Consider the following 12,643-nt stretch of genomic DNA (forward strand, 5'->3'; position numbering starts at 1 on the left):
TCCCGCGAGTCCGGATCCTCACCTGCTTGCGGGGTTGCCTAGACTTGCCTAACCTACTTGATGGTCATCCAGACATATCATGGCCATGGGGCTAGTAAAAAAATATTAATAATAATAAACAAAAATAAAGCAAAAAAAAACATAATATGGGCCCCACGTTTGTGGTTCGTGGGGGCCGCGTGGTTAGAGTGGTTAGGCTTCAGCTACCCACGGGGTGGGTATCTCATGGACATTGACTTTTACAGCTTAACCTACTTAGGAGTTTATCTAGAATTAGCCTAACTTACCTAGATGTTTATCTAGACTATCATGGCCATGAGGCTAGAAAAAAAAAAAAAAAAAACTTTGTTTCATGCCAAATTTAAAATTTTTTTCATTACCCACATGGATATATATATGGAAATTGATTTTACATGCAAACTAATTTTTCATTTTTCATGGGTTAGAGATCTACTTCCCAAATATGAGAAATGTTAAAACCATGCCTAAGGATGGTTGAGATCAAGGCTTAAGAATCTCATGATACGATACTAGTCAATATATATTTGTATTTGATACAATCGATACAAATACAATATATATCGATACATCTTTCTATTAAATTACACTAATATACATATAATGTTCGATACATACGCCTTTTAGAGTAATACTTTAAACCTTAGTTGGGCATAAGGACAGTAAATCTAAACTCAAGCATTACACAGAAACGCCTAATGTCAGACAGTGATCCTGTGAGCGGTCCCCGTATCACCTAATTCCTGCCAGAGTGTGGCTATGCATCACCACCGTCTATGTTCTGTAATCGCAATTACAGTTATGCCCCTCATTTGGGACCAGTTTTCCTTTGGCGCAACTTGTCCGTGACTATTGATACGCAGAGAATCGGAATTTATATAAGAACCAGAATGCCTCTCCTGTCTCTGGTTCTGAACAAAGACTCTTAGAATTCAGCAATGGCGGGTGGAAAGGTTTCCTTCAAAGTCATTCTTACCTCTGATCCCAAGCTTCCGTTCAAAGTGTAAGTCGGGAATTTCTGCAGATTTTAAAATGTCATCTTCAAAGTGGGTTGCTATTTTTATTTTCGGTTGACAAAATTCGAAGAAAATCATCTTAGCTAATTCATTTTTTCTGCTTGGATCTCAAAATTTTGTTTATTTAATTCCAGTTTTAGCGTCCCAGAGGCAGCGCCTTTCACGGCCGTTCTTAAATTTGCCGCAGAAGAATTCAAAGTGCCTCCCCAGACTAGCGCTATCATCACTAATGGTGCACAATTCTTCCTTGATTTCTTTTGGTTCTAGTGTTTGCTTTTAGGCATTTTTGTTTTAATTTGTGTAAAATTTTGTTCATGGGAAGAGTTGTAACTTATTCCTCCATTCCCATCCTCTCGTGCGTGAATTGTTGTTGTTAGTGAAATTAAATCGGGATAGTTTTATTTGGGAGTGGTTTCTGATCATGAAGATTTACGTTGATCCACAAATAGTTGAGTAAGATTTATCGGGGATTAGTTTTTTCTTGATCATCTTAGGGTTTGAAATTTATAGGCTGTGCAGTTTCTTTTGGGAAGGCAAGACCTACAAAGTCTGTAGTTCGTTTTCCATCTTCCTAGGTTTTTCTGGAAATGTCATATGGTTGTACTTGCCCCCGATTTGTGCCGTGATGCTATGAAGACCCTAAGTTGTGCTCACTTGATTCATATGAGTTGTTAGAGTTGATTATCTTGATTGGACTTCTGATGGGATTCATTTCTGAACTTCGAATCTTAGAATTGTAACATAATTTTGAATGGAGTCGCTGGAGATGGTGTGGGAATATTGGTGAATAAGAAAGCAAAATTTCTATTGTCAAACATATCATTTGGCTTTTGTACTTGCAGCTGTAAAACCCAGTTATTCTACAACCATGGTTCATAATACCTAATAAAGACTACTTATTGAATGTGAAACAATGCACATGCGCGCTCCCTGGGCCCCATTCAACTAACAAATTATACGAAGATATATATTTCTTATTTCATCTTCTAAAGGATAATTTTGTTACATTTGTCTAAGATTCCTTGTTTTTGTGCTTTGCATCATTTAATCACATTTGACGTGACTTGTTCATTTTGTGTTCAGATGGTGTGGGTATCAACCCTCAACAAAGTGCAGGTATGTCAAAGAGTTGAACTTCCTTGGAATTAATACTTCTTCTTCTTCTTTTTTTCCCCTTCCTTGTTTTGTTGGTTTGGAGAGGGGAGATTTGGTCTAATTGGATTCACATGAAGTATATCAATGCAGTATTCTGTTGGAATACCAGACAAGGTTTTGTGCATTTTAAGTTTTCTTTTTGTCCCCAACGTAATGAAAACTTGGTGCTTGATTTGAAATTTGCTAATTGTTCCTATCTACAAGCACTCCCACAGTTGCTTGATCACATTGGCTTATATGAGTGCACTGTATTCACTCATGTGTGACAGAACATGAATGAATTCCTTATGGGTATAACCATCCATTGTATAGTTTTGAAACATCACTATTCACTAGTGCATGCATTATGCAAGAAAAGACTCAGTAGAATGTGATATCCAACACATTAAGATGTGCAAACATCTATGAGACCAGTTTTCGTGGGTGACAACCAACAGCTAAAAATGGTGGGTGGGTCCTTTGGGGGCGCAGGGAGTAGAAAATTGATGACCAGCCAGATAGTAGACTTGAAAGAATGCGTGAATCAATTTATATATCAGTTCTGCTTTTATGCATTGTCAACATCTATGATTTGAAACAAATCTTAGTGACTTGCAATAAAATGGTCAGAAAAGGCTTGAGTAGTAGGGAGACCAAACTAGTCCCTAGAATTTCAGTCCTATCTGACAAAGACTCTAGTCGATGAATCAGTTTAGAATAGTATTAAAAAACTGTACTTAGTAACCATTAATCATAAAGAACCTGATATAGGAGGACAGAAAATGTAGCCAAATGGTTGGTCTAAAAACCTGATCATATAGTTTTTTGTTGGCCTTTGGCCTTAGAGTCTCTTTATAAGCATTTCTTCATTCTTATAAGTTTCTGTGTCTTTAGCCCTCAAATATAACTCTTTCCCATGACAACTCACAGCACTACAAATGGAAGAGGAACAAGATGAGTCAAAGAATAAAAAAAAGAGGGGGGGGGTTGGTGGTTGCGTCAGCAGTTGTTTAGACAAAGTGATAGGGAAAGGGATAATACTTCTCCTCATTATCATAATAATGCATGAGTGGATCCACAATAGCCCATCAGACCTAGCCTCACAACAGTTTTCCAATATGGTAGTCCCAGAAAAAGTGAACCATATGTCACCCTCCTTAGATGAAGATCAAACTTTAAAATTTACAAAGAAGAAACACTATACCCTTCAGAAGATGAGAGAAATCTAGTAGTAGGATTGGGGGTAATTAGCTGTGTGTCAAATTTGAAAACTAATTGCAACAGAAAGAAGACTTCAAATTAAACCATATCCAAGCATGAAGACAGTTCCAGACTTTTGTCGAGTTCACACTGGACGGATTTACCACCTTCCTGATCTGGTTCAAATCTGATTGCTTGATTTAGATTAATTGAATAGTATCTTGTATGATTTTACGAATTCAGGTGATTCGAACTGGCCCAGTTTCTGGTCTAAGTGCTCCTTTTTGGGAGTGTCTTGTTATCCAGTAATTCCCCAAAACTGGCCCTGATTTGGTTGCCCAGTCTCAGTTGCATACACAAACAGGCTGCAGTTTTTTAGAGCATAACAGTGGTTAATGAGACCTATAGTATCTGATATTGATGCCCACTGGTATGAATCAGATCTGAGGATTACCATCAGCAAAGCAGTGAATGAAATCTAATAATAGAACCTCTAGTCAGTGAGTTGTTTAGATAATACCTTGTAGCTGCAAGCAGATCGCAAGAAGAAGAAGAATGATTTGGAACCTCTCTGAGGTTAAGGGGTATCAATGTATCATATCCACACACTTTCTCACAGATTTCGGGCCAATGGCTACTCTGTCTTGTTCATTAGTTAAAACCATTAACAGCCTTATCCCACTAAATGGGCGGGCTTGACGGTCCTATAATATTTTCCTTAGTTGTATGTTGAATTGGAATCACTTGACAAACCAAAGGGAAGGAAGGTAATAAGATAGGAAGAAGAAGGGAGCAGAGTAGATGCTGTAAGACTGTTGGAGAGGGCAGCCTGTGATAAAAACAAAACTTTCCATGCGGCAGCCTCTTTTTCTATTGTTTTGTTCTTCTTTTTTTTAAAATAATAATAAAGTTTCATTTCTGTAATTAAAAGATAGACTGCTTAGGAGTTATGATATTTCTCTGAACTCTCTAACTTATTACGAAGTACAAGGACATAAAACCTAAATAATAACTGGGAAACCCAAAAGATAAACGTAAGAGAGAAAAAATACCCCTAGTTTCCAACCAAAGGGATACGCCTACAGAACAGTTGGACATGCTTCTTCACTTTAACCATCCTATTGTAGTACTTTGTTAAGCATCGTCCTCCATATTGATGCCTTTATTTATGATTGGGCTGAGATACCTAAAATAATCACTTTGTGGAATATCCCTCTCATCAAATTTTCACTACCTCATTGTTTGTTCTAGTGTAATCAAACTTACAAACCACACCATCCTTGGTCTGCTTAAAGCGTTAGGACTTTCAATATTGATCTTCGTAACTCCAACTTGATGTTAATCCCTGCTTTTGTCTCATTGCACCAAAATAGTATCAATAGCATAAGTATTCACCAAAGAACCTCATCTTGAACATCTATAGTTAAATAATCCATGATGAGTGAAAACAAGTAAGCACTATGTAACCCAATTTTAATAGGGAATTCTGTATCTTGGTCCCCTCCAGTTCTTACACCTTTCACCACACCATCATGCATATCTTTATCTTCACATGTTTACTTAAAAATTCTTTTCTAGTACTTTCCAGATTAATTCTCTATTTGTGTTATCTGTCTAATTGATCTGAATTTTCTCCCTTGCAATTCTATTCCTTGAACCCAAAATGGCAATCTATGCATGAATACCCAAAATAAAATAAAATAAAATAAAAAAACCTCGGTGGTTCTCAGAATCAGAAAAAGTGAACGTACCATGCACGATGATATGCATACAGCTTACGGAATTAAAGATGTATTTAGGTAAAACTATATAATTTTCCTAACAAGCGAAGAATCTCACACAAACCTCTGCTTTGAAAAGAAAAGGAAGACAATAATCAGAGGGAGGAAAATATTTTCAATCCAAATGAGTGAGCTGTGAGGCCAAAACAATTGTGTGGGATGAGTTGTGAGTGGCAAGGGTGTTGGTGATCATGCGGCTGGCCTGCTTGAGCATTGGAGGTCTCAGGTGGAGGCAGTGGCAGTGGTGATGGTAGTGCTTGGTGAGATCAACCGCTGTGATAGCAAAGGCAGAAGATGGCATGATGACGTGGCAAGAGCAAATGAAAGAAAAGTTCAGTGAGACTTCCATTGCTTCTGCTGTACCTGCATGATGCCTGTTAAAATTCATTTAGGGGTCAAAGGGTGAGAGCAGGGACAACAGTTAAAAGTTGAATTGGTGGGGTTTTTTTTTTTTTTTTTTGGTGTTGTGTTTACAAAAAGGTCAATTTCATATAGGATAACATGCAGCAAATACTGTTTTGACTATCTTTCTGACACCAGTCTTTGATTTGATCTTTGTCAAAGGTACGGTATAATGGTTGGTTTTGTGGAGTGAAACTCACCATTAGTGAATTTTGTAATTTTTCCTTAAATTTACTCTTGTCAATATAGTTGTATTCAGACCATTAATTCTTGCTGCATATGGTAGTATAGAGGTTTTGACGATAATGATAACAAAAAACTGGGACAGTGATATTCTTCATTACCATATATTAAATATGATTGTTTACTGTCATAAATCTATGGTTTTATACACTTGTCCATTAGTCTTCCATTTTGGTGTTTTTCTCCAGGCTTGTAGTCCAGTTGCAAACTCTTTCTTAGCTGATTCTCATTGAAATTTAGAGAAACACTGAAAGAGGAAAAGACATCCTGTAGTTTCAAACACATCATTTTTCTTAATTGCAGTATTTTGTCATATTTATGACGTTTTGAACATTTCGAATTGAATTTTTGCCTTTCAGCAACATCTATCTCTTTATCTTCTTCACTCATTAAAGTGTCTTCTAGATTCTGTGTAATGCTTAGCCTAATAATTGAAATATGGATCTGATAGATCGTATTTTAAAGTGCTTATAAGTCCTTGGACTCTAGATAATAATAATACAGGATTATGTTGATTTCTTCAGGAAATGTCTTCCTTAAGCATGGCTCGGAGCTACGCCTGATTCCTCGCGATAGGGTTGGAGCTGATGGGGCATTCTGTTAGATATGTGTCATTCTCCAGGAGAGTTCACAATCCATTGTCAACTGGCGATGTGCTCTTGAAGCAAATTATCTGTTAAACCTGTCTTGCATAGAATTGGAAAATTACCAGATAATACCTTTAATGCATTAATGGTTACTGTAGCCAACTGGAATGTTGGATTGAAATTCTATGCCCTAGTAATTTTCCATGAGATCTTATACAATGCCTATTAGATCGATCTTACTTGAAAAATAGCAAAATAGTAGTGCCTAAAGGCCTAGTTTGTTTGGCTAGAGGAGAGAACAGAACTTTTGAGAGCCGAAGTTTTGTTGCAAATTTCAGTTGGTTAGTGAACTTGAGGTAGAAGGTGGTGGTAAGTTTTCTGTTCCAGAGACCAGTTCCCTTTTTCTTTCCCACTCTTGGAACACTAGTTTTGCTTTGCCCACTTCACAGCAGTTAATTGTCTTCTCACGAGCCCAGTATTCTTTATGATTGTTTCTGTAGGTATTGTTTACAAATTGGTGCTATTGGCTGGATCTGTCATAGCTGTTCCCTAGTTTTCCATTGTATGTGTTCCTAAAATCTTTGTATGTGACTGCCAGTGCCTATGTAGTATGTAAATTGAAAATGCTAAGTCAGTTACTGGGACATTTGGACGGGATCTTCTCTAACATGCCATTGTGAATCCCACATCTGGGTGCTCTGTAGAGGATCTTCTTCTCACTGCATCCAACCAAATATTAGGTGTATGAGTTTTATCATTTAGTTTTCCTTCTTTACCAGCTCCTAGAGGCCTCAGGTTGCCAGTTGCTGCGGTTGAATTGGCTCCCGCATTTTCGCCTGAAAACCATTGTGACCTGTTAGTTTATGGTGGATGGTCCGCCATCGTTCTGATTGACTATTGGAATGAAAACAGATAGCACTGGAGACTCTGTTTTTAGTCTTTCCATAGCTGTTGATTGATGATCTAGATAATCAAAGAATCCAGATCATCACCCCGTCGAGGAGCACAGAGTGCACCCGACGAAAACTCCCATCTCCCACCCCTTGGCCCCGTTGTATTTTGTGGTGGAAAAGCCGACGGGGTCGCAGATCCGGACTCATAATCAAACTGCCATTGCTAGAATCTCATAAGCATTAGGGAAGCTGACAGACCCAGTTCGGTACGGTAGCGAGAGTAAAAGCTATGCTTCTAGGCCACGAGTAGACTGCTCAGCTGCCAGACTGGAAAATTGGGGTTGTGGGGTCAGAAAGCGAAAGCATCTAATGCAAACTCGACATTACTCTTTTATTGTGTCTCAGACCCTCAGCTCTAAAGCGGGTGGGGTACATCTAAATCCCCTACATCAATAGACCAAAATTTTTTTTCTTCCCTTCTCCTGAAACGTTATAGTGACTGGGGCATGTGCGTTATAGTGACTGGGGCCCACATGCCCTTCGAGAGGGGGAAAGGGGACAAAGGGGAAGAAGAACGTTTGGTAGGGTTGGAGGTTTGAACCTATGACTTTCTTGGACTGATAATCTTTATAAAGAAAATTGTCATCACTATGCTAGAAGCATATTTTTGGTATGTTAATTTGAAACTTAACCAAGATTCGTTCACATGTTAGACCTGACATGTAACATTTAATAGACGAAAAAAGGGGGGAAAAGAAAAATGAAAACTCGACATTGTTTTCATGGACATGTTTCAAGGGATCAGTTTTACAACATAGCAGATTACTGAAGTTTGGTGTATGTTAAGAACCCTGCTAGTCTCACATCAAAATCTACACCGCACTCACACGACCACTACAATCACAGCAAGAGCACCAATACGGCAAGGAACAACACGCACAGAGTGGACCAAAATCAGGTCCATTTCTTACCAGGATGTCACACATCTGGAAAGAAATGGATGGTCCATTTTTGACAAAGAAATGGACCTGATAAATTTCTCGTACATAGTATGGAGATATGAAAACTAGTAGATGAATCTCTGTTGGGTACAATACTAGAACATTTAATTGGTGACTCCCACCAGTCTCTTATTCATAGAATCGTATTTACCCTTTCCAAGAGCATTGTCTCTTTGTGAGTTATGAAATGCCAAAAAGTGTCTTTACCACAAAAAAAACAAGTGTCAACAGTGCGTCCAAATTGGGTAAATTTGCTTTGGATAAAACTGCATGAATTGGACAGAAAGAAAGGGGATATGTTTGATTATGGTCTGAAGAATAGTTTTCTCAAATTTTTTTTCAGTTTCAGAGAGGAAAATAATGGATGGTAGATGTTGTTAAAATGATTTGTTCTTTTGCTAATGAAGAATGAAGTAATGAGAATATTACTGTTGAGTACGATTTTTTGTAATTTTATCGGAAATAGAAACTTGATAAAAATGGTCTAGGTTTGTTTTAAATTATAAGTTTAATTCAAAAAATATTTCTAACAAGGGTTTATCAAATAGTCACCCAACAAAAAACAATCTCCTAATACAAAAACCTTTTTTTTCTTTTGGGTGTCTAATGTTCAATTTGGTCAGTTTGTGACCATCTTAATTACATCCTCAGAGGGAGCTTTGTCCTCCACAAGGGTCAAACCCATGACCTCACGAGAAATACGGATCTTACCGCTCTACAACCCTGCATTGACCCACTATTAGGGGTGTAAATGGATAACCGAAATCCGCTTCCGAATTCGTATTCGCATCCGTTTAGGGGTATCCGAATCCGTCTGATTATTAATAGGATGCGGATATGGTATGCCCCTTTCTTACCGAATATTATCCGTCCGATAAAAATATCCGATTAAGTTATTTTTTTAGATTTATTTTTCTTATTTTTATATATTTTACCTATATGATATGTGACTATTTTTCTAGATTTTCTACTAAAATAGTTACCAAAGTTGTTAAATTCTTAAATTTCAAACCTAGCACTCACAAATAAAAAGGTAAAGATGTAAATAGGTAGTCGAAAACTTGTATTCAATCTATATTCATGTCCGTTTAGAAGAATCTACTTAAGAAAATAACTATCCGATTATCATCCGAATCCGACAGAATCCATCCGAAAACCGATATGATATTATCCGAATCCGTCCGAATATAATAGGATTCAGATATGGATATACCACTATCCGATCTGAATCCTATCCGATTTGAATCCAATCCGTTTACACCCCTACCCACTATCCCACTCTATGGACTTTTACCAAAAAATAAATAAATTTAGGTGATCTACCAAAACATTACCAAATGCATATTATATCAATGGAAGAGTTTTTGATTTGAATATTAAAAAATCATACTCAATATTGAAAGAATGTGGATCCAAAACCAAAAAATTCGAAAATGCACCATGATATCTTTGAAAATAAAATGAATTAATTTAAATACGAAATTCGTTAGGGAGATGGGGTGTTTTTGAGAGTTGTTGCTTCTCTTTGAGATTTGGAATTTTTATTTTTTTTCTCTTCTCTCAAATTAGAGTAGATTTTGATACCTTTTTACCCTTTCTTTTTTCTTTTTTTTTTTTTATTATTTTATTATTTTTTGTATAAAGTAGATTTTGACATCTAACAACCCTTCTCTACTTTCTATCTTTGGCTCCAAAATCTTGCTCAGGAGTACAAGTGAGCTGATTTGTAAAAACGTGCTCGACCGGATTGGTTGATTGACGTCTCTGAAGATCAAGTTAGTGAAAAACAACAACTTTGGAAAAGAGAAGCAAGTTGTAGATCTCAATGCCAGTGAGTAATTCAGAAGGCGTACTTGATTATGGGGAAGGTGTGGGTTTATATAGTATTTGGGAGGTTACCTTTCAAGGGTGTCCTAGATAAGGTAGTGGTTAAGTCCGACTTGGACTCCTTAAGCAACTCAAACTCCATAACTTGATCAAAATCCTTGAACCTCCGATCATCCTTCATAAATCTCTCTTAATCGTTGGATCTGGACATCCATATATTGATGGAAGTAGAGTCATTGTTCGATTAGGAACTTATCCCCAAGACATAGGACATTAGTTTCTTTTTTTTTTGGTGGAAGGTGATTTTATTCATAAGAAGGAAATGGAGAAACAACAAAGCCAACCTCAAGAGCAATCAAGTCTTGCAACCAGGGAGCGTTCACAGGCCAGAAACACCTGGAACCAAGTGAAATGCCACGATGGGCCAAACAATCAGCTACAAAATTGGAAGAGCGGGGAATATAAGAAAAGACGATGCAGGCTGAAGAGACAAGATCTAATATGTCATCCACCACAGGGGAGGCAGCCAAAGGAGCATCAGCTTCAGCATTAAGAGCTTGAACAGCAGTCAGACAGTTTGATTCAAGAATGATTCTCTGAAATCCAGCATCTATAGCCCACTGTAAACCAGCTTTAATTGCTTCTAGCTCTCCAATTAAGCATGAGTTCATCAGAATTTCCTCTGAGAACACAAAAGTAATGTCTCTGTTACTAGATCTTCCAATAATGCCAATGCCACCACGAGATTCAAAGACTAAAAAAGCAGCATCAGAATTTATCTTCAGCTAGCCCTCCTCAGGCGGAAACCACTCTCTAGTGGGCGGAGGCGTATCCGGGAAGGAATTTGATCTCCACACCACTGGCATATTCGAGTAAGCATTGAAGGCTTTATCAATTATCTTTTGAGGAGTATTGTCAATGCCATTAAATATGAGTCCATTTCGGGCTATCCAAATAGACCAAAGGAGGAATGAAGCTCGACTAAATAGATCAGCAGCTAGTCTTTTATCCTTCCTTTTGAGAGCACACCAAGCATTAAGCCAATCTACTAAATAAGAGTCTGTGTTGGGATTGACCAGTGGCGATAAATGAGATCCGAACCAGATTGCCTTGGCATAAGAACATAGGACGTTAGTTGAAGACTACTTATATTCGTTGCCTAATGCACACGTTTTATGAGTATAGGTTTGTCAGTGGTCCGACCAGTACTTGGTTGAGCCATGCTGAACCTGGTTGGGTTTCACCTATCCAGCTCAATCAAACTTAACCGTATCATAAGCCCCCTAGTCACTTGGCCCCCTAGTCACTTATCACAACATCAAATATGTTTGGCCCTAGGGACTAAAGTTTTTTCAAACAATCTTGATTTAGTAGGGCTAATTCTGAATTAAGGTCATGCTCGACTGATGCTTGAAGCGACGCCTGTAAGGGCATTAAATGTGGGGAAAAAATCATCTGCTGTGCACAGTAGTGCAGCATGAGAGAGTGACGTGTGGATTATCCAAAATTGATGGCTATGATTAAAATCTTATTCTAACTGTAAGACCCATGGGTTGAAACCGATCTAATCCTCAACCCACTCATAGAAAACCCGATTCAGGTAGTTCTCCTTTCGTTTTGCTGCAATTCTTTCCATTCCACCGTCTAGACGACAAATTCGATTTCGCTTCATGTACTTCTCTAGAAGATTTGCATGTAGCATGTCCCTATTTCAGGTGAGATGCTTATCGATGGGCAGGGTTCTCAACAAGTATTCTTATCTTTGTTTCTATTCAGGTGGGGGTTACAAGAAGTGAAGGATTTATCGATTGGTTCATCGTCTCCTCAGTCTTAAGTTCCTCTTCTGGTAACAACACTCCATTGCTTCCTAAAAGAAAAAATAGAGAACGCAAGTTTAGGAATAGGTTAGTGCTTGCCATGTTCATAAGAAAATCCTCCACCAAAGTACGGTTGGAGGAACCCATTTCATCAAGATTGAGATTCAAGGCCTCGACCACAATTGTCGAACATGTTATTGTACCAAAGCAAGAGAAGAAACTAATTAGAACACACAAGTTTCAGCCCTTTTTTTTTTTTTTTTTTTTTTCGTTGCCAGGTAATTTTATCGAGTTGTGCACATTTTTATTCAGAGGACGAAAAGCTTCTTCCATTTCCTGCCATGTCTAGATTGAATTTACCAGTAGATTAATATACTATTTGAACGCCGTCTCCGAAAGTGACTTGCTAGTGAAAGGCAGAGAAACAAAACCTAAACGAGAACTATCCGATTCTAGGTTTGCGGGTAAATAATTAATCAACCCATGGGTCTTACAGTTAGAACAATATTTTAATCTCAGCCATCAATTTTGGATAATCCACATGTCACTCTCTCATGATGCACTGCTGTGCACAATGGAGGATTTTTCCCCTTAAATGTGAGTGACCATTGCGCAGACGTTATCCCCTAGGGAAGTTGGGTCCTATGAATTTCTTTCCCTAACATTAGTTTGTAGTCCACTAAAGGGACCCATACATAAAAAAAGTTCTTTTATTTAAAATTTT

At 37.8% G+C, this 12,643-nt stretch overlaps 1 protein-coding gene across 1 annotated transcript; it reads left to right on the top strand.

The window, feature by feature from the left end:
• The first annotated feature begins 905 nt into the window (after positions 1–905).
• Positions 906–6,615, top strand: CCP2 (ubiquitin-fold modifier). The gene is made up of 4 exons (XM_089157162.1): positions 906–1,021; positions 1,169–1,266; positions 2,118–2,150; positions 6,319–6,615. Exons 1-4 carry the CDS (start codon positions 957–959, stop codon positions 6,396–6,398), a joined length of 276 nt encoding a protein of 91 aa, XP_089013288.1. The 5' UTR covers positions 906–956; the 3' UTR covers positions 6,399–6,615.
• Positions 6,616–12,643: the final 6,028 nt, after the last annotated feature.

Source organism: Hakea prostrata, chromosome 5, assembly GCF_041222555.1.
Source record: "Hakea prostrata isolate BN-2017 chromosome 5, UWA_Hpros_2, whole genome shotgun sequence".
Lineage (NCBI taxonomy): Eukaryota > Viridiplantae > Streptophyta > Magnoliopsida > Proteales > Proteaceae > Hakea > Hakea prostrata.